Genomic DNA, 22,962 nt, shown 5'->3' with positions numbered 1-22,962 from the left:
GACATGACCTGCCCCTCATGAAACCGTGCTGGCTGCCCTTGACCATCATCAATGAGGCCAGCCCATCGCAGATGTGCTCCATGATGATCTTCTCAAAGAGTTTCCCTAGGTTTGAGGTAAGACTGACAGGCCTATAGTTGCCTGGGTCCTCCCTCCTCCCTTTTTTAAAGATGGGAATCATGTTGGCTATGCTTACTTTGCAGTAAACCTCCCTAATACTGAATACATTTTCTACCTGCAAATGCAAGTAGTAAATTTACTCAGCATTAGCAATGGCACCATAGTGCTTGTGTAGATGCCTAATTTGGAACAAAATCTGCTCCCAGTCAGCTGCCCACTAGGGGGTAGGAGATTGCTCCCTGCCCCTGAGAGCTGCCTGCTGCCAGGGAGGACTCCACCACAGAAACCCGGTGGGAATTATGTCCCCACTCCAAGCCCCTTGCTCCATGATCATGATCAGGGAGCTAGGGGTAAGAGATCCTTATCTTCCAGCTCCCACACAGCCATCGCGATTGGGGAGTGGGGACCCCAATCATATGAAATCTTTGAAATCTATGAAACCTGAGAGACCATTATCTTCTCTCAGTGCCAGCTCCACAACTGCAGGGACGATTCTAGAAGACCCCTATTTACCTTCACAACATGGAGCTGGCACTATGAGATCAGGACCTCCCAGAACCAGCTTGTGGAGTCAGTACTGGGAGATAAGTCTCCCAGCACTGGCCCCATGGTGTTTGGGCTGGGAGATGAGCAAATTCTCAGCAGCAGCCCTGAGACCATATTGCTCAGGCTGAGAGATAAGCATCTCCCACCAGTGACCCTGTGGTTGCAAAGCTGGCACTGGGAAGCTCCCTGCTGGTGGGGGCTGGGAGCTTGTTCCCTGCCTAGCATGGGGGGGTGGGAAGGGGAAATGAATGGAGACTAGCTCCCCAGCCTGTGCTCACAGAGTTGGGTTGCGAACAAGCTCCCCAGCCCCTGCTCCGCATGCCTGGATGGAGACAATGTCCCCTGGCAGAAGGGAGCTTCTAGCCCCCACTCCCAGATCACGGGGCAGGGCTGGGAGCTCCCTGCATGGGGAAGGTCCCTGACTAGCCTGGAGCTGGCTGGGACCTGCACCTGACTGGGACAGTTCCCAGCCACCCCCACGCTCAGCAGGGAAGCACATGCTGCCTGGAGGTGGCTGGGGACTGTCTTGTTCTGGGCAGTCCCCAGATAGTTCTGGGCTGCACATGCAGACTTCCCTGTGCAGCCTGGGGCTGACAGGGAACTGTCCTGGTTAGGGGAACGTCCCAGCCCTGTGCCATTTGGCTGATTGAGGCATGGAGCTTGGAAAGAGCTGCCAGGGTGGGGCTGATCCCAGGCCTATGCCCTAATGCACCAATGGGGTAGCTAGCAGTGAGGTAGCTGCCCCTCCCTTTCAGCTCTTTCCACACCCTGTGCACCTGATCAGGGAGCCAGAGCCAGGAGTTTCCTGCTGTTGGGGCAGGCGGATATTCTCCCTGACCCAGCAGAAGGCAGCCCCCCCACCAAAGCTAGGGACAGGTGTCTCCTGGCCTGGTGCTGCCTGCCAGCTTCTCCCGGTGGTGGCAAGGATGCATTGCAGGGCTACAGAGACCTTGGAGCAGATCTGCTCCATAATCCTTGCATGTGCAGACACATACTGCACAGTAAGAGTTTTTGGGTATTTTACTGCACTGTAAATCTAGGCTAGAGTAAATATATTTGTAGGTGCACCCAAGGAAAACAAAACTCTCAAACTACTGAAATATAAAGACTGCTAGAAGGACATTAATGGACTGAACAGGATAACTATCTACATACATCATGAATATTAACTGAAAACTAGCACGTAGTTTTCCAATACCTGAATTTGTTTTTTCATTGCTTTGTCCAAAGATCTCAATTATTTTACTAATTGCTTGGATCCTTCAGCAGGATTTCAATCAAAATGCAATAACTGTAAGTTAAAAATTGTTAAACATTTCAGCAAGAAAGCATTTAGTCAGTCATTGCAATATAGTATTTTCACATCAACTGATCAGCAGTTTCCAAATGAGGAGAAAGATTGTGCAGTTACACTGTTTCAGGGGTTTACATTCCATTCTAACTGTAAATTTAGTAAGACAGAGCAGTAAAGAGTAAAAAAACAAAAAATCTGCAACAAGCAAATAAACCCTCCGCATCAACAATATGCAACAGGACAGCATTTTGCCAAAAAATACAATCTCAATCACAATGCCCTTTAGTCAAGACTCATCTTAGTAGAATACAAAAGTATGATCAAATGCTTATTTACTAGTTTTGAAATACCTAATATCTTCCAGAGTATTGCAGGTGTGTATGTCTGCATGGATACACATATTCCCCAGCATGGCAAAGGGCAGAAAGTTGAAATAAACAAGCCATGATACAGGCAGACTGCGGTGCAGTATGCATCATCCTTTGGCACGTGGCTTATTTTGCTAGAGGACAAATACACAGGAGAAACAGGTGACAGCCTGTCAGTTGAACTCAGTTTCTCTGTAGTGCTTTACAGTAACCAATGGGCAGTAGTACTGAAGGTGCAATTTTAGACTTCTTTAGTACACACGCTCAAAAACGGGAGCTAGTATTCCCTGATATAGGGAGTACATTAAGCATTTATCCTTAGAAGGTCACTAAGATCATCATCACTGCATTTCTACTTATAGTTTCAATGTTTAAATTTAATATATTTTTAAAAAATCTGAGATAGGCCATTGGTCCTGGTTTTTCCAAGCTATTATACTCTACCCAGCACATACAGATAATAATTGGGCAGTTTTTGACAATCTACAAAGGACTTACTTGGAGAGTTCTTCAAAGATCCTTTTCGTTCTGAGAAGAAGACACAATTGCGTTCTTCAGCCTGGGAACCCAACAAGCTTAAAAATGTAGAGCTGGAAGGGACCTAAGAGGCTACATCCAACTGAGTGTATTAGACCATCTCTGACAGATGCCTCTAAAATATTTTCTTAGCCTCAAATGACAAGGGTTCTGCCACCTCCCTAAGCAACCTGTTACAATACTTTTACAGTCTTAATGAGTAGAAAGCTGTTCGTAATACCCAACCTAAACCTCTCTGGCTGCTATCGCTCTTCTCCTACCCATGCATGACATGAATATCAAATGACCCCTGGGGTTACACACTTTTTTTAAATAAATTAAAAGTTACTTTTAAAGAGGTCTGCTTTGAATTATTCTGTTCTATCCAATCTTCTTTATTCACATTAAGCAAACAATTCTTTCTTCCAATTCATGTTTTCTACCCTCTTTATTTTTACTGTGGTCCTTTAGATTCTAACCAATTTGCCTACATTTTCAGGCACAGCACCCAAAGAGGATGTTGTATTACTGGATGCTACCAAGGCCTCAGCTGTAATGCAGAAGACCCATTACCTCTTATGACTCGCATACAACCTTCTTGTTAAAGTATTTCACAACAAAATCTGGCTTTGTCTTGTCTTTCGCTCAACATCCCACTGTTCATTCATTTAATCTGTCATCCACAATAAGCCTCCAATCCTTTTCAGCCATTCTAATGGCCAGATAATTCCCATTTTGTATTTTTTACATATCTCCTTTCTAAGTGAAGCACTGAATGCTGGTCTTCACTGCCTTTTTCATTTTAAGTACTTTCATCATTGCTTAACATAATTACTGTACTCATACAAAAAAAGAAAGAAAAGAAAAAGAACCCCCAACAAAAAATATAATTGTGCTGGATCCAGAAGATACCTCTGAGGGACCCCACTGTAGTAAGGTATATCGCATTTGCTACTTGCCCCTTTTTTATGAGACAGGTGATCTTCCCAAGAGAAGAAATTGACAAGAGGAGCATTTTACAAAAGAGACTGCCTAGCCGCAAATGATTAAGCATGAGGTGTAATAAGAAGTCTAGTCCAATACTGAATTTGCATTTGGACTTTTAAAAGCATAGCAAGACCCCCCCCCTTGCTTAAGATGCACCCCAGTTTAAAACTAAAAGTACAGCTCTTGCTGAAACTTCAGAAGAAACCATAGAGAACTTTAAATTCAGATGTGGCGTATTACCATATTTACTCAAATCCAAGATGTCCCTGAATTTAAGATGACTCCCCAACAATTAGATACTATATATGGAAAGATTATAGATTTGATACAATTTTCCAGGTACAGAATCTTAAGCATCAGAAAGTAGTCTTAAATTCATTCCCTACCACCAACTGCTACAGCAGAGAAAGCAGTGGCTGGGAGGTCAGGTAGCCCCTTTGCTCACTATTCCCTCCCTTCTTCCCCTTTCAATTTTCCTGCCACCCCCCACCACCTAAGCCCAGCTCCCCACTGCCTTCCTCTCCCACCAGCCACTCTCATCGCTGCCTCTTCCGCTTTCCACCCCACCCTTACTATCAGAAGCTGCTTGGACTCTATTCCTCCCAGGAGCGCAGCACATGAAAGTGCAGCTCCTGCTGGGCCACAAAACAACATTAGTGCTGCTGATTGGCCAGGCAGAGGACAGAATTCCATGCGCACTGTGCTGGGAGTCAATACGGCCCCAACCCAAGCTGGAGCTGAGCTGGGCCAGACAGTAAAGGGGGAGAATGGGGCAGAAGCCGGAGAGAGCAAGCAGAGCGGGGAGCAGGAGGCGGCTGTGGGTCTGACTCCGGCCTCAACCTGGGCTCAGGGCCAGAATCCAAGCCTTAGCAGCTACTCCCCTCCCTCTACTTTATATGCGAATCTAAGGCTTTCCCCTTATGCTGATGGGGAGGGGCACCTTAGATTCAAGTAAATATAGTAAGTCAAGTCTCAAGTTATCAAATTAGTTAGAGAAATATTAGAACTAAAAAGAAATTCACATGGTGTGGGGAGGAGTATTTAAAAAATAAAAATCACTCTAAAATGTTCAGCTGCTTTTACCTCATTTAACCTCACTTGTATTTTGTGCCAGCCTCTCCAGTGGCATCTGGACAGATTTGATCCAAGCAAGTATCACTTCTCCAGTGAAAGTTAAGGCTGTTTGTCCTCTGGCATCTGTAGCACATAGTACTTACTAGAGTTTGAAGCTTTTTAAACACTTAGGAGTGCTTAGTTCTAGGATTAACACATTATCAACAGTGACTGCTACAGAGCACAATTTAGGCACATGTATCATACCCTACTCTAACAGGAAACCAGGTTTTCTTTACTCACTCCGGATCAACTGAAGATTCTTGGGCCACAGTTGTAAAGCACTTACTATGGCTTTCGGTATTATCTCAGGAAATCATTGCCCAGAGTTAATAAACTGTGTCCTGCCCATTCTGTCCACTGTAGCAGTGCTTTGACATGTTGTTCTGATGCTCAGAAAAAAAATCTAACATATATACATGCAGTATTTGTTGTGCTGCAAAGAACAACTCAATGGTTGTCAAATTTATTCATCTGTAGATTAACTGGAGGCCATATGCCCATAGGTCACAGAAGTTTAACTAAATTTCAAATTAATATCTTTTCTTTATAACAGCAAACACACTTTCCCCTGAAAAACAAACACTGGCCACTTTGTGAATGTCACTCATTTTCCAACTTCATTAGGCAACACTGAATTCATGCACTTTTCATGAATCTAGCATTTTCGACACTGCTAGAAGCAGCTTATGTTTTGGCTGGAGTTTTCTATTTACTCTAACATTCAGCTGTGCTTCTCCATTTTTCTGGCCATTTATATTGGCTAAACTCATTGGATGCATCCTTTAGCTGTGAAGCAAAAGGCTGCATCCAGGGAATGGAGTTTTCAAGCTTATTATGATTTAAAGCCCTACAGCTGAAATACCTTGCAAAACTTATATCAAGAAAAAAAAAAGCCAGGGGGAAGGGGGAATGTCAAGATTTTAAGAAAGAGACTCTAGAGATTTCAAAAACATTTACAGAAATACACTGTATGGACAAGCCTATTTTCTTTTAGATTCACAGATTTCTACCTTTTATCTAAGTTATATTACTTGAATGTCAAAAAAAATTGCACATGCAAACGCTTTTTACATCTAGCAGTTGTTCACCATCCTTCTTTACCCATGCTTTCATGCAAATAAAGTGAACAAATCGGTTAGTGGAAAGGCTCATTCCAAAACCAAAACCCCTGGTTTTAGAATTCTTACCACACACTATTTTATTAACAAGCTCAAAGTGGACACTGACATTTTTTACTAGATCATTTATTGTCTACTTATGAAGCTTGTGACATTTCTAAAAACTAAGTATAAGCAGAGCTCACTATAACTAAAAGTTGCTTGGTATTATCCATTTAAAAAACCCATTTTCTATTGCTTGGTACTTCAGCAAATTTAAGTTGTACGGGCTGAAATTTTTCATGTCTGCTTTAAGACAGCTTTCATCTGAAGTTCCTTTCAATATATTTTGGTCATTTCCCAAAAAAGAAGGAAGTAATATATATTTTGTCCCTTACAAAAAACAAACTTTCTGCTGCTTTCCTGACAAGCACTAAGCCTTTTTGCTTCAGACCAAGGGCTCTGGAAATGGGTATCAGAAAAAAAACAAGAGCTGACATTCTCTTCCAGGTTTGAGGTCAGAAGGTTAAACTCATCCCAGGATTTCATTTGCATTGAGCACATTAGAGTCCAGAGCTGCAGAAATGGAGCCACTCCTTGGCAACTGCTACCCTATATGCCTTCATGACTCATTTTGCCTCCCTCCAGCACCCAAGGGAAGGAAGCAGTCCATTTTTAAAAAGCAAAAGGTAAACATGAAACAAGGGTATGTAGGCTGGGTCAGGCAGACCTAAATGATACAGGAGATTAAACCAACAGAGTAAAAAGTGTGGAATTATATTTGAAATCTCAAGTACTTACACCACTCCTCTGGTGTCAATGAATTATCTACAAAGTTTGCTAATCAAGTGAATCTCTCATCCTCCCCTGCCCCAAAATGCTTTTCCACACAAAGATAAATAACCTTCTCATAGCATTCACTCCATTTATCTCACTGCCAGAGGTCTGTGTAGTGGAACTAAAGGGTCCCACCCTCTTTGGTAAAGCCAGGTGAGTATCAATATGATGCCACAAAACAGAAGATCCCACATCAATGTTCACCATATAAGATGAAAAACATAATTAAATTCTTTTCATACCAGTTTCAGGAAAAACAATGTGTACTAATCTCCCATTTTTCCACCTTAAAAACATTTTATATGCTCCTGAAGATAAACAAACAAGGTAACTTTGGCAGACCCACCATATCCAATAAGCAGGTAACAGCAGAAGTTCACTAACAGCTAACTAAGATACTGAAAACAGTAAAAATCTCATACAAAAGGGGGGTGGGGGGAATGTTTATTTTTTTTGTCGTGCCAGGAATTACAAATAGTCTTTAAAAGAGTATGGATTGCTAACAATGAGGTGACAGGCTTCTTCACTGAGTTAGGGTATTTCTCTTTGGTGTGCATGCCCAAGTTCGAGTTCAGAGCCAATTCTACCCATAAAAATGGACCTTACTATTAAGGCTCAAATTGAAGAGTCAAAAGCAGTACCTACATGGGCACTTACACACATGCAGGGACCCTGACGCACTGGAAATCCAGTGTGTTGAAGCACACTCTATTAATCGAGCCTGCTGGAGCACTTAAAATTGACGCACTCTGGCAGCCTCATGCATCATGTGCATCAATGGTGCAGCATACCTCCACACTGAGAAAATGGCAGTGGTGTGCTTTGAACTAAAACACATTTGATGTGCTTTACTTCAAAGCGCACCACCACCATTTTCTTAGTGTGGAGGCACGCTGTGCCTCTGATACATGTGCTGCAGATGCGACACCAGGTGCTTTTTATTATATGATTCGATGAATTAGCATGGCTCACTAAATAAAATCACCCAGAGCCCTAAAATTCTACTACTAAAAGGTTAATTATGCCTGCTAGAAAGGTGTTAAAAAACAACCAAACCCTACTCATAACCTGCCTGCTGGTCTTTCAAAGCTGCTCACAAACAACATTATACTAATAGAATACACGTATAAATTGCACCAAGAAATAAGCAGCATTTAAGCATTATTCTCCAAGTTGCTTCCTTTCTTACCATACAGTTCATGGCAAAGTGATTGTGCTGTGTCTGAAGCTCCATGGCATGAGGATGACTGGTTCCAATCTCTGTGTAACTGTTCAGAAACAGACCCTTGTTGTGTGTGATCCAGTCGAACATCTACAAGAAAATAATATGGTGAGCCCATTCTGTACAATTACAGGGCACAATTTTTTTTCTCTCTGATGTCAAGAGACACACAGGAGTTAAAGCAACTGAATTGAAGCTGAAGTCTTTTGGTTATTCCGGTTACTTTATTCCTCCCCACTTACAGGCATTGTCAAAGTCTTCCTTTTGTACTTCAAGTTCCATTCCTCTCTCCTCCATTAAGTTGCAAAAAAGTCTATTTTACTGTGTCAGAACAACATGGAAAAAGCCCTCTCCAGCTGCAGCATAAAAGGATGTGGTTATTAACTATGAAATGAAGCCACACTCATGGCCCACTAGATTTCTAAATTTCTAATCCTTTAAGTTACAGTGAACTGGCAGGTTTCAAATGAAGTAATTCAATAAAAAAAAGGGAACAAAAACCTAATTGGGCCTAATAACAAGTAAGTGGTGCAATTACCTTCAGATGTGGTCATTTTTTAAAACTAAAAACGTAGTTGTAGCTTAAAACATATCCTGTTACAACAGAATTTAGATTTTTCTGTGCTCTGCCACAGCTCTTACTGGCAAAAATAGTTATAAAATTCTGCAGTACAGCAAAGGATGAGGATTTCAAACAAACATTTAGGAGTCAAGAGCATTCTGTGTTATTTAGATGTTCCATATAAGTATGCAATATTTAAATATGTATAATGCATACAAAAATAATCCTCGTATCTTGGAGACTACTATTATTTTGTCAGTGCAAATGGTATGTAAGAGAACAAGCATCACAGACATTTGTTTCTCTGCTCTGCTTTTCAAACTCCTTCAGCTGAATGAGATCTTTCAGCACATATATCAGAACATCACCACCAACTACAGAACTCCATTTCAACTGGATACAAAATAAGTTACAAAAAAAAAATCTGTCCTAACAACAGGAGTTGAGAGCCAAAACAGTGATAAATGTGATGGCAGCTCAGACACTTGAGGCAAGACAGACTACTCGAAGGAACAACCTTAAATCCTCCTAATAGTTAAGGCCTTGCCTAGACTGGTGGTCTAAGATCTGTATATTACAATGATGATAAATATATTGGGACACCTTTTCTAAATAAAGTGTTTATAAATTTAAGGTTTAATTTGGCTAGTTTAGTACATTAGTTTAGCCTGTCTTGTTGGCAGTCAACCTAAAAAAGAGCCATTATATAAGCTATCTGATACTAATACAAACTCTGCCTTCTACACTAGACAAAACTGAGGGTAACAAAATTGTTACCAATCAGGGTGGATAACCAGTATTAAAAACAACCCAACTATAAAGAGCTGGACCTGTTTCAATTAAACCTTTCAAAGAATTTATAAAACACAAAAAATATTCCTTTTAGCTATGCAAGTAATATTAAGGACTGAACTCTGAGCCAATTGTCTAAATATGTAAATAAAATTTTGTTAACTACCATTTACAGAATTGTTTATCTGCAGCTTTCCAAGTCAGTCAGTTGGGGGAGAAAAAAGAAGAGGTAGAACCCAGCCAGTTAGGGTATCCCACACATTACCTCTTCCTTCATGTACTCTCAATTTCAAACTAAACAAGCAGCCATTTTAGAAGCTCATCAAGGCTTCCAGTCCCACAAAGATGAGATTAATCATTTTAAAGGGAAGATATTTTTGGAAGGGCTTACCAGAAGATTATCCGAAGAATCATATTTTTAAAATAAAATTCAGGGTTAAACTAGTTTGGTCAAATCACCTTTGAGTCATACTTTTCAGACAAGTCTTATTGTTACATGCACTAATGTGCATCTTGTGGATTTAAAAAAGAGCTGTTTTTGCATTTAATCATTTTCCTTTTGCCACAGACCATCAAGATTATGTCAAGCAAGCATGTTTAGCTAATCATTTTAGGAACAGTTCCAAAAGCCACAACATCGCCACCTCCTAGCCTGGAAAATTAGTTATGCCATCCCTAGAAAGAAGCTTGCATTCTCTATCCAGTAAACGCTTTTTTATCCAGCATGTTAGTTGACAGCAGCTTGTAGAAACTGAAATTCAAGTCTCCTGATGGAGAATTACCCCCACTGAAAGGCTACAATGAATTTTTCATAATTAACTTGTTTTTCTAGGAAAATGAATGTGATGAGCAAGGATCCTGGTTTTCTCTGATTAATCAGAGAATTTGCAATTTTTAAAAGCCAAAATCCATGATAAACATTAAAGGCCCCCCCCTACAACCCCTCCCAGCACTGCTGGTACCCCACACTCCCCCCCAGTTTCAACAGCCCTCCTGATGCCCCACGCAACAGCCCCCCAGACAGGCAGACACAGACAGACACTGACACTCACCCCAGCAGACGTGTGTGTGTGTGTGTGGGGTGGAAGGGGCGGGGCAGATCACGAAGTGGGGAGTATGCCCCTGTACCCACTCCCAGAAGCAGGGCCAGGGGGTGAGAGCAGGGGTGCTACTCTGTGGGCCACACACATGCCAGCTGGCCTGATAGGAGGCTCACACATGGAGGCCACCACTGCAACTCTGCCCTGCTCTACCATCCCATGGCCACCTGCATGGTTTTGTGGACAAGTGGCACAGAGCACAGCAACAGCAGTGCGGTGGCAACCACCATGTGCAGAGCTGTGGAGCTGGCTGCCAGGTGGCTGCTGTGCGGCAGCAGCAGTGTGGTGGTGGCCAGGTGGCACGCAGACATCCCCACCACCACCCTGTGCTGCTGCCACAAAGCTGCAAGCATGGCTCCACAGCAGCAGTGGGAGGTTTTGTAGGCAGTGGCAGTCACCGCAGTCACAGGTGGCCACTGCCACTTACCTGTGGGGCTGCCTGTGCCAGCACTGAATGCTGCTGCCTACAAAACCACCTGCTACCACCACAGAGCCATGCTCGGAGCTCTGCGGCCGGCGGCAGCAACACAGTACGGTGCGGGGTGGTGGTGGCCGGGTAGCACACAGCTATTCCCATTCCCCACTGCCCCCTGCCGCTGCCGCCAGCTGCACAGCTCTGGGCACGGCTCCATGGTGGCAGCGGGGGATTTGGAGGCACAGGCGGGTGGTGACTGCCGCTGCCTATGAAACCTTCCGCTACTGCCGTGCCCGGAGCTGTGCAGCCGGCAGCAGTGGTGCAGCACAGGGTGGTGGTGGGGATGGCTGTGCACCACCTGGCCACCACCAAGCTGCCGCCTGGAGGCAGCCACAACGTGGCGGCAGCAGGAGATTTTGTAGGCAGCGTTTGTCACTGCCGTCACGGGCCTCCAGGTAAGCGGCAGCGGCTGCCATGTGTGAGCTCCCCCCCCCGTGCCCCCATCCCTCGCTGTGGCTGCAAATCCAGCCACAGAGCCATGCTCTGGCTGCATACCAGCCTCCCTCTCCCCCTCCCCATGGCAGGTGGCCAGTGTGTGGCCTGCACATGGCGGGCACCACCACACAGTATCCTGCATTGCTTTCCTGAAAAGCTCCCCAAAAAGGGACACCCCTGCCCTCACCCCCTGGCCCTGCTCCCAGCTGCAGTGTGCCACCTGGGGCCGGCAGCACCCCCACTCCCTCAGCCCCTAACCATCTTCCCCAGCCCTGTCCCACAGTCCCACTTACCTCCATGCTCCAGGGGCAAAGGGCGAGTCTGAGCCGGAGCCCAGCTTTGGCTGCCTCAGAGGCTCAGGCCCTGCCTTCCCCACTCTCCCTCTGGCCAGGGCTGGGGGTTTCCCGCCCTTGCAGGCTGGAGCTGTGCCAGCCTGCAAGAGCTCTTTGCAAAAGTGGAGAATCTGCGGATTTCTCTGCTAAAGAGAGAAATCCGTGTTTTCTCTGATAAAAGCAGGGAATCCATGGCTTTCTCCATTTTTCCATGGGAAATGGAAAACCCAGATCCCTGGTGATGAGTTTGCCACCCATGCTCTATCACAATCTAAGTGCACAGAATTTTTGCAGGATTTGTCAATCTTTATATTTCTGAGGTTCTTTTTCTGACATGACTTCTGTCTTATTCAGTGTTTAGCCTGGAACTCCCAATTCATGCATCAATACAGACATCTCCCCCACCTCCCCCAACCGCTTCCATCTTATATCTTTCTTGTATTGAGAAAGAGATATTCAACAGGAAGCCAAGACAGTACATAGTCATTTGTATTCATCCAGATGCAGCAGCAGTACAAGTTAAGTGTGCACATTCATTTAGTGCTAGCAAAACCATTGTTACAAAATAAACTTACTGAATCTCAAGTCACTCAGAATTCAAGTCCCTGCCAGTTATAGTTAATCAGGAGCTCTACAACCACAAATCACCACATTTCTAATACATCAGCAACAGAGTTAAGAAAATACAAACACCTACTATACAACAAAATACCCTTACTGGAAAGCAGCATTTAGTAGATTTTAAAACACAAACTAAGTCCCCTCCCACCCTTTTTCTGGCATTTCTTTTATACGAGATGAGACCAGCCTTAGTTGCTTGGAAAGGATGGTGCCTCCTTGGTGCCCCAGCTCCCCAGTCCTTTACCTTTTCAGCATCCTGCTCAAACAGCCTGAGCTGAAAACATTGGTCCAATTTCACTTTCCGCACATGCCACATCTGATGCAGATGCTGTCGTGTCGAGTGCAGCCGGTCCAGCATGGTTGATACTTTGGGTAAAAGGTTTTGCAAGTCTGCATTCCCTGACCCAGAGTTCTTTTTGGGAAAACTCTCACTGCTCTGTATCCGCTGGAGTAACTTTTGTCCTTCCACATCAAGGTCCTCAATAGGGGCCTTAATGACCTTCTTTTTTAGTTGTGAATGTTCTTCAATCATATTTCGAGCACCCTCCAAGTCCTGAGGCAATTCTTGTTTTGAGAGTATATCCTGCAGTTCCTCTAATCGTGAGAGCATGTGGGTTGCATTGCTAATGTAGTCCTCAAAGGCAACTCTGATATCAATCCATTCCTCGTGGTTATATTCCAAGCAGCCATCAAATTCTGGAGTTAGCTGAGAAGGGTCAACTACTTTGGTAAGGCCTTCCAGAGATACCATATTAGTCTGCAGCAAAAAAAGGATGCATACTGTGGTGATATAATAACCAGTGGCATAACTGGATGTGGACAAAGAGGGGCACCCACCCCAGGCACCATGTTAGCAAGGCCGCCAGAATCACCCCCAACCCTTGTGGAATCTGTGCCTCGGCAACATTTTCATGCCGGGAACTTCAAAATTGACTCATGCTGCTGCCATTTTAAGAGAAACACCCAAGACAGGCAGAGCAGTTACCTGGCAGCAGCAGCTCTGCTGGGACCTGCCTCCGCTCTCAGGACATTCTTATACATGTAAGTGCCGCAGCACCGGGCGCTTTGAAAAGCACCCAGCGCTGGGACATTAGCAGTTGTGTAAGTGGCAAAATGTGCATCAGCGCTGAGAAAATGGCAGTGGTATGCTTTGAACTAAAACACGATGAGATGCTTTAGTTAAAAAAATGGATCACCACCATTTTCTGTGCACTGATGTGATTTTTGTCACTTACACGACTGTGCATGGTACAGTGCAGTTTGCCTCAGCTTGCGTGCAGAGAAGACTTGATTAATCCAGTTTGCTCTGAAACTGAGGATCTCCGGCACATCATGGGACCAAAAAAAAAAGTGTATAAATACCCTCAGATTCTGTGTCCCCTAGCCCTGTACTCGGAATCCAGTTCCCTCACCCCCACTCTCTGATCCTACTTCTCTCCAAAACCCATGCACAGACAGCAACTTTGGTATTTATAACAAGGCTTCTGGAAAATACTTCTCACTAACATCTTATTACATGTTTAACATTTTCTGATCTTGTCTTTAAAATTGTGAAGTACTAAAACTACTGAAGTAGCACAGGGTTTTATTTACAAAGCATGCGTAACCAGACAAGCAGCAACTTCCTGGTTTATGGATATTTCCATTTCAGCAGGAAATCAAACTCCTAAGAACATAAGCAGTGCGTTGGAGGGAGGGGGGGGGCACATGCTCTCCCAAGATTGGCTGTTGCCAAAGCTCCACTGGCTTCTGTGGGTATTTGCTGCCCCCCCCCAATCCCTCTCCCACCACTGACACTGCAGGCAGCGGCTGCAGCTGGTCCCTGCTCACCACCGCTGCCACTGCGGGCAGTCCTCACTCATTGCCATTGATAGCTGCAGGCAGTTCCTGCTCCCTGATATGGTGCCCCACCTCCCAGTCATTCAAGCCCAAGAGGCAAAGTATCTCTGGCATGCATGCACACCACCTAGGAACCCCACTTTCCACTTCAGAGTTACCTTATAAGTCCTAGTTATATATATGTCTCTATTATTTTCATTTATCTCATTATGTTTAATTAGAAACAGAGAAGAGGTCTTTTGGTTTGGTTATTTTTGGTTGAATTTTGATATATGTATCTGCAGAGTGGAAGGACAAGCAAATCTTGGCTGGCAGCCTGCCTTCTTTTTTTGCATGTCACATTTCAGAGGAATTAAATGCAATTACCATGACATTTGTGGAGCTGGAGCTCTTCCCCTCACAGAAAGGTGCCCAGATTTTTTCCATAAGCATGTTCATTTACATACACACACACCCCACCTCTCCCTCCTTTAGCAAATTAAACAACTAACCACATTCCTCCCCATGCTGCAGCCTGATTCAATTTTCCACCCAATCAGCAGAATACATTTATTTCAACAGCTCATTAACCAGTCGAACTACTATGACTAAAGTGAACAGAAAAAGAAAGAAAAACAGAAATGTGTGGTACAATGGCACTTACCTCAAACTCAAACTTAGAGCTACCAAAGTTTGTCCTCTGTTTCTGCCAGAAATTGTCTGGCTTGATTATCAGTGCAACATGAATACAACAGGGGAAAGATTCCTGTAAAATCTTCAGCAGAGGCTTTATAGAGTCCCATTTAGATCCACGCATGTCAACAATCACTGTGAATCCTCGTTTACATACTTCTTCACTGAGAAGGTAATAAGAGAAAAATTAGAAGGTGCAAACATTACGTTCCGGTCCAAATTGTGTTTTTCTAATTTTAAGTTTTTCTTAGGAGTCAGAAAAGCTATGATATACTTTTGTTCTACAAATAAGTTTTGAAGCAGTTGAACAATTATTTATAAAAGAGGGTGGTCAGTGTTGACCACAAAGAATGTTGTCAGCTGTAGGTGAACTGTCCTTTTCCATTTAAGGATTCCTCACAAAGGAACCTCAAAGTTAAGTTGACTCTAAATTGTTTTAAGGTTGTGTCTGGCTAACTGGGAAATCCTGATCTACTTGTTTCTGTGAAACGTGAAGGTTTTTTTCCCCCCTCCCCTGAAAAGGAAGATCTTATCCAACACAGGCAATTTCTCCATCACACAGTACCTATTCAGAACTTTCTGGCCTCAATTTTCAAGTGTCAGGTAACATTCCAAACACTAAAAATGAGAAACCTGTTACACTAAAACACAGAACTAGGAGTCTCTTGGACCACTGAATTGATTTCCCCGCATTTACAGAATACTGTTAGCCAAAGGAGCCAACAAAATCATAACATTTAAAACACTCACCCATACGTACAAGGAGTTTTTATGATGTGCAAAGCTGTAAAATAACTAGTTTCAGACAGAGCTGGACACAGGCATGGGTGAACCGGGCGGCCACCATGGGCCCAAACAGAAAGGGAGCCCGAAAAGGGTAATTTTTTATTATTATCCTCATTATCTCTGGCAAAGAGAGGCCTGATACTAAAAAGTTTACCCAGGGCCTCCAGGAGTCTAGGTACATTGCTGGTTTCAGCTCCAGTCATCTGGTCTCTTTAGAAACAATGATGAGACAGTGGCATTCAGTGAAGAATCTGGAAACTACCATTTTCTTCTGTACACGGTATCAATTTACCTTCAATGGGCATCTGGTTAGTGTATATCCACCTGCTAAAAGCAGATCTCCCAAAACAGCAAGAAGGAGGAGAGGCTGCTGTAAATGTACAGGCAGTTATGATATGAGGGTAGAAGAGACTATTCTGGTTGGGTGCACATTTCTGCTTACACAAACTATCAGGTATGTAAATTGTGTGCACAGGGTGATGGACCTGTCAACATACTACTTTAAGTCACACTGCAGTTTTCAATGAAGATGTTGGACATTGCCACAAAAACAGGATTGCTAATGATAATGAGGAAAATGGAAATGGACATTATCATAGTCTAATAGGGATCTGAACTCTAAGTGTTTAATGCAGTCAGTTTGGTGAGGCCAGATAGATAATCTCCATCCCAGAAATCTCTGGTATAAGTCATTTCAGGTATCAAGGATTTTTTTAAAAAAAATCAACCAACACAAGTTGGGGTTGGGGGGGGGGAGCAGGGGAACAACAATATAATGACAGAAAAATAGCTAACACAACTTCAATATAAGAAAGCAGGAAGGTGACTTAGTGAGGTACTATGCCCTCAGTAAAATCTTTAAGAACAAATTTTTGAAGCACAGAAGAAAGGCATGGAGAAAAGGAACAAAATTTTTGGGAGTGGGGGAATGTTGTATTGACCAAAGTAGATCATACTGGACTCTTAACAGTTTTCCTTGAAAAGTTATTTTTGATTAAGAAACTATGATAAACCTAACATACCAGAAAAAGCAGTAAAACTTTACCAATAAGGATTCACAATAATAAAAATGAAACACCTGCCTGCAAAAAAAAAAAAAAAAAAAAAAAAAAAAAAAGTCATGCTGTGAAATCCTCTAGAACAAAACTTCTGTGATAAATTGGGCGCTCATCAATTAGAAATAACTGACGAGGAGTAAGACCTCCATGTAACAGTTGACCAATGAATCACAGAGTTGGAAGGCAGCAATTATCAAGCATGTGCCCCCTCTCTAGCTCTGTTCAAGGCATATTCTCCACTTCCTGCCCTCTGTCCTGGCTTGTGTGGCAAGATGTATCAAATTTTCTCTACCATCTTTCTGATAGACTTTCCAAAATTTGGAAATGATTGCACCAACTTACATCACTGCTTTGCTACACTAAAGAAAACTTGTTCTTTCAGCCTTTCCTCGCATCATTTGCATTTTAACTCTTCAGTCTTCATCCACATCAGTAACCTCAGATCTCCCTGCTCTTCTACATCCTTAAATGCAGCACCTCCTATTTACCATTGGATTTTGTCCTCATTCATTACCCAGTCCAATTTATCCAGACCCCTTGGATTTTCACCATGTCCTCTGAAGGATATAGGATTGTGACTGCTGAAAATTATGTTTGTGCGATAAAGGTGCTTGCTGAAAGCTCTATGAAGATTAAACTAAGTGTTTTTCTGTCATTTGTTCAGATATGAAGCTATATGTTGTTGCTAAGAGCCTAATTAAAGTCAAAGATTAATAAGGCCTTGTATGTAGTGAGGCCTACTAAATTTAGCAAAGCCTTGTAGAAGCAGAAGTAGGCCCTGTGGTGTAGTTAAAATTAACCTCATCAGAAGGCTTGTACTGCTCTTGGTCAGTCCTAAGGACAGTTTGAAGTAGGGAGAATCTAAATGGCTATAAGTTATCAGCATACCTCAGAAGTTATAAATTGGCTAGCACATCTGGAAATCATTTAGAAGGAAGATGCAGCTCTGTAAAAGAAACTACTGATTCAGAGTTAGCTGGTGACCTGGATCTGGGGGCTAGTGGATCCCGAGGACCCAAAGGACTGAATACCAGGGTCCTTCCCAGTACCCCAGCGCTGATCAAGGATGCCTGACTTCGCTGAGCTTTGCAGAAGAGAAACTTGTCATACATCAGGCATCAGAGGGGACTGCCAATAAGTTGGCGACATGAATTATTATTGTCTGTCATTGTAGTATTATCATTTACGCATAGTTGTGTGTTTGTTAAGTCAATAAACTTTTCTTACCTTTCTACCCCCCGACCACACTCTCAATCCCAAACCCTCTGCAGGCTGCTGGGACATACAATCTCTTCCAGATTTGTTTCACCCTCAATTTTGATTAGTACTCTCCATTCCCTTGTTCAGATTATGAATGGGTTAAACAACACAAGACTTGGAAGAGACCTCTCTGGAACCCAACTTGAACCACCCTGCCAGTTTGACATTGGTCCATTTACACGATCTATGCACAGTTATTGATCCAATTATGTGTCTACTGAATGTCAGTCCCATCTACCTCATATTTCTCTACTGAAGTCCAATACATTAATAGTCCACTGCTCTGCCCTTATCCAAAGTAGTTACATTTTCCAAGAAACTAAATGTTGGTTTAACAATAATTCTCCACATTGACTGCTAGTAATATCTTTGTTACTCCCAACACTAACAAATTTATTATTTTTAACTTATTTAGTCATTTAACTTCCCAGGTATTGAACTCAGGCTGACTAGCTTAATTTCCAAGGATTCCTCTCTTGCTCAAGATGAGCACAAAAATGGACACTCTGGTCCTCTGTCATTTCACTCATTGATCCACAGTTTGCAAGTATTGCCAGTCCTCTAGGATTTTTTAGCACTCTGACAGTGAAGATCACCAGACCCCAAAACTTAAAAATAAAATAGTCTGAAATTGACATGTTCTTTACTGAACTAGAGTCCCTGCCCCCTTTTTTCCCTCTGTATTAAATTTTGGTAGTCATCTGATGGCAGTTCTATTGTAAGAGAAAAGTAAAGTAGGCATTGGGAAGCTCCACCTTCCTTCCGTCTTCCATTAAAATTAGTCCTCCCACCGCAGCAGACCCATAGGCCTCCCTAGTCTCTTTTTCTCTCAATGAAAATCTACCCTTTAGAAGTCCAGTGTACCATTTTTTTCTCCTTAAAATACTTAATTCTGATTATCATCATGTCTGCAATCAGTTTATCCTTTTGAGAGACCAAAACTCCCTTATCTAGCATGGTACAAAATTCACCTCAAAGATTTACTCTCCAGCCAGGGGGTGATAGAAAACTGCTCTTTTTCTCTTCCTAGCCACAGAACCAGTCAATGAGGTAGCCTGCTAATGCACTACCACAGACAGACCAACAGTGACAGTGTGTATCCAAAGCCTAATTGAGGCAGTCCCCTCATCTCATGCAAACAATCTTCTTATTTGCTTGCTCATAAAGAAACAGATAAGGGTACATCAGTTATCCAAACCAAGTATAGCTGTATCAGACAGAGCTCTACTTCTAGGGTATATGGTAGTGCACTGCAGCAACCAAATGAAGTGGGATTTTTCATGCATGTCTGAACTACTTCAGGAAGAACTGCATGGAGGAGCAGTAGCAACCAATGTCCTCCCTGTCAAGCATCCCATTCAGTAAGCTCTCTAATGCTAAACACCTTGGGCCCAAACACTGCTTGCCACTCATCTCTCTATCTGAGTATGAACTCTGCACGTAGCCAAGATGAACCCATGAGGTAAGCCAACTCACGGCTTCTTAAATGGTTAAGGTGTATCTTAAGGTAAAGGGCAGGGAAGGAATGGCATTGGAAACCTGGGTAACCCTTCTTACAGCAATTAAGGTGGTCCAAGAACTGCATGTTGCTAAAGCAGGTTCACTATGACATATCTGGGTATATTATGAGACCAAACCATTCAATGTACAGCAATGTCACCTATATAAAATCCAAGCCTATATAAAGGTTTGAATTAAAGAACTCTGCCAACCCTGTATCAACAATGGATGACGACTTTGATTGGTGTCCAAGTTCAGGACCTAAAAGGTTCCTAGCTACCTATGGCTTTCATTAGCCTTACCATCATCTGATCATCTAGAGGTGCAAAACAGAGACATACATAGCCATCATAATCAGAGAAGGAAACTTATTTATATAACAAAGCAGGCAAACAAGTTGGTGCTTGAGTGTTGACTTTCTACCTGCCCTGCAGAAAGATGACAGGCTATTTTTAGGATTTTTATCTACATATCTAAATCAACACTCAGTGCCTATGTCATGAACAGTCTTTCATGCCTTCCCACACAACCTCTGTGGCTATTTTGGCCTCAATGGGCAAATATTGCACTGAATTAGGATTTAGGGTGTTGAGTGCCCTGTGCTAACAAAAACTAGCATGGAAATGATGAACCACTACTTGCAACACCTAGTATTTTTCAAGAAAAATAATTTTCTTCCTAGTTTTCAAAGAAGATTCCCTCTTATGATATTGGAAGGTATTTTTTCTTGTGCTGTAGCCTAAAAAGTGAGACCCTTGACACTGCATGCAGGTTTGAGCATTTCCAAAGTAGGCTGAAGTTTCTGCCAACAGCACTGAGAACCAGTTACTGAAGTTCTTCAGAACTGTAACAAACCACCATATGCAGTAGTCAACACAGCTGAATATCATGCACTAGATATGCCCCTTTATCAGTTTTACTGGAACCTTTCTTAGGGGCCACATTTCTCATAAAAAGGAACAACAACAAAAAAAAAAAACTGGTGTGCATGGTTTTCTTCTAAGTTGCTTCAGACATGTTAGGGGAAAAGGGACTAGAACTGGCAGTGACATTTCTTACTGGAATTCTTCATTCTGACAAAATGCCGCAAATTTGGAAAGGGGCAGGGGGAGGAAAAAAAACCCCCCAAAACAGTTATGGCCTGTAATGGAGCCTCACAGGCCTTAAAGGGGGCTCCTCCAGCCCCAGTACCCCCGCCACAGTCTCTGGGCTTAAATACAGGCTCCTGCTGTTACGGCACCACAGCTAGGAGCTGCTGTCATTACCTTCCTGGATGACTCCCAGGAAGCCTCTGCAGTCCATTATAAACAAAAATGCAAACATATGGCAGGGGTATTCCACACACCTGGCCTCTGCTGCTCTCCGGTGCAAGGTTTTCCTTCTCATTACTGCTTGTGCCCTTCTGGGCTCTCTGCCCTGTACTCCAAGCCTATCAATGCTGGTTTCTGGTCCCCAGCTGTAGCGCATCTGTCCTGTATTGAGGGGAGACACCTGGGCTGAGTTAACATCAAGTGACTCCTTTCCTGAGGTTAGAAACAGCCTGGGCTGTTCCAGCCCCATCCTAGTGTTTTCAAATAGGACTTTCCCTTTCCATGGGTTCTATTTCTCAGTTGGAGTCTTAAGGGGGCCAGACCATCTCTGTGTTCTCCTGGGGCTTTCTGCAACAGGCTTTCCCTGCTGAGATAATTCTCCCCTCCACTTGAGAGTGCTCCCAGGCCTGTCTAGGGGCTTCTTCTGTTTTCTGCCTCTGAGCAGGCTCTGCAGTTGCCCTGTTTCAACCACTCCTGTGGCCTGCCCTTTTACTGTTGGGCCACTTGACTTCCAGATACTAACGAGAAAGGAGTGAGCATAGATTTCCCTCCTCCTACTCCCCCTACTCTTTCTACAGAGTTCAAGGGGAAAAAAAGCCAAACTGTATCCCAAGACATGAACATGTAATTTTAACCATCTGGAACTGAAAACACTTTTGCATTTGCAAACATATCCATGTTACTTTAAGTCAACTATTGACAGAAGTTAAACCTACCCAAACCATGCTGTATTTTCTCACATACCGCACATACATTTTCCTCTGAAATCAGGCCCCCAAAATTGGGTTGCGTGTAATAATCAGAGAAGGTGATTTTCTGCCTCAGACAGAAGCACCCAGCTTTGATTTCTGCTGTACTGGGTAGCAGCTGTTGCATTATTATTCCAGAGACTGAGGGAGTCTACTGACTTACTGCCTCATTGTTCTTCACTTCAGAGGTATTAACAACCCTCTCTCCTTTTAAAATGATCTTGCTGTTTCTAATGCTAAACGTTCTTAGGGCGATTTTGCTGTTTGCTAGATGCTCCTGGTCTCCCTCCTCCTATTTCACAGCTGTAATGGGGCTTTCTCAGGACTGGTCTGTCATTGGCCCATCCACCTGTTTCTGGGCCAACCGCCTGCCTCCTCTCCTGCCATGCCTTGAGGATACATAATTATAGTGTTAATTAGGTGGGGGGCTGCCCATTCTTGCCCCAATGCCAGGAGATGCCATCTGCAGCTCTGTTCCTCCCCTCCACCACAGCCCAAGCCTCACAGATGGCATCCAGGTGACAATGCTTCCAGCCAACAGCCAGACTTGTTGTCAGGCCTCAGACATGCACACAATCATACTGCTCTCCTCTCACTAGGGTCTCTCACACACCACTCCCTCTGATAGGGTCTCTTTCACATGTCAACAACTTGTACCACCTTGCTCCCTCACACAGTGGGCCTCTTCAGCCATAGGCTTTATCTAGTTAGTACCTTGGGTGGCAGACGTACCATCTTTTGGGCCTCTCCCACAACTCTCACCCAGGTAGTGGCCAGCCAATTACCTGACCAGGTCCAAGCTTGCCCTGGCCCTTCCCGGGGCAACTTTATACACTCTCACACACACACATACTGGGCTCCCAGCCCTCTGGTTTCCCCCTCACTTGGGCTCATCTCTGCCCCCTCACTGGGGCCGCCCCCTCACTGAGGCTCCTCATCTTCACCCCCTTACTGGGGCCACAGGGCTTCTCTCCACGGTGGGGGCTCACGTGGTCGTAGCCATGCCTGGTCCCCTTGTACCTACAGTATTATGGGGGCTAGGGGTTAAGGTACCTTGATCCGCCTTTCCAGAGTGGTAACAGGCCTGGTATTTCCTGGGGGCTCCCACAGCACTGGGAGCCCCACCAGGCCACCCATCCCCAGCAGGGTGAAATTTTAGGTCATGCCCAGGACCAGAAGCCTCCAAACCATGCCCTTAAGTTCCTGCCTTACCTCCAGAGTTGTTCCTACTGCAGCTCAGCTAGGCAATATTACTGCTTGGCTAGCAGCAACAGACAGCAGCCTTTATGTACTAGGTTCTCAGAATGGCTGCCACCATTAGGCACCTGCTGGATGCGTGATCCAGCCCTTAAAGTGCCAGGCAAGTGC

General features: G+C 43.8%; 1 protein-coding gene across 3 annotated transcripts in view; it reads right to left on the bottom strand.

The window, feature by feature from the left end:
• Positions 1 to 22,962, bottom strand: part of TRIO (trio Rho guanine nucleotide exchange factor) — a 386,796-nt gene that overhangs the window by 226,682 nt on the left and 137,152 nt on the right. For all 3 annotated transcript variants that reach the window (XM_019541714.1, XM_019541721.1, XM_019541729.1), the window contains exons 4-6: positions 14,903 to 15,095; positions 12,665 to 13,177; positions 8,071 to 8,193 (exon numbers count right to left, since the gene is read on the bottom strand). In XM_019541714.1, coding sequence (XP_019397259.1) covers positions 8,071 to 8,193; positions 12,665 to 13,177; positions 14,903 to 15,095 — 829 coding nt within the window. The remainder of the gene's footprint in view (positions 1 to 8,070; positions 8,194 to 12,664; positions 13,178 to 14,902; positions 15,096 to 22,962) is intronic.

Source organism: Crocodylus porosus, unplaced genomic scaffold (genome assembly GCF_001723895.1).
Source record: "Crocodylus porosus isolate Cpor-Errol unplaced genomic scaffold, CroPor_comp1, whole genome shotgun sequence".
Classification (NCBI taxonomy): domain Eukaryota; kingdom Metazoa; phylum Chordata; order Crocodylia; family Crocodylidae; genus Crocodylus; species Crocodylus porosus.
This window is presented reverse-complemented; position numbering and strand designations above follow the sequence as displayed.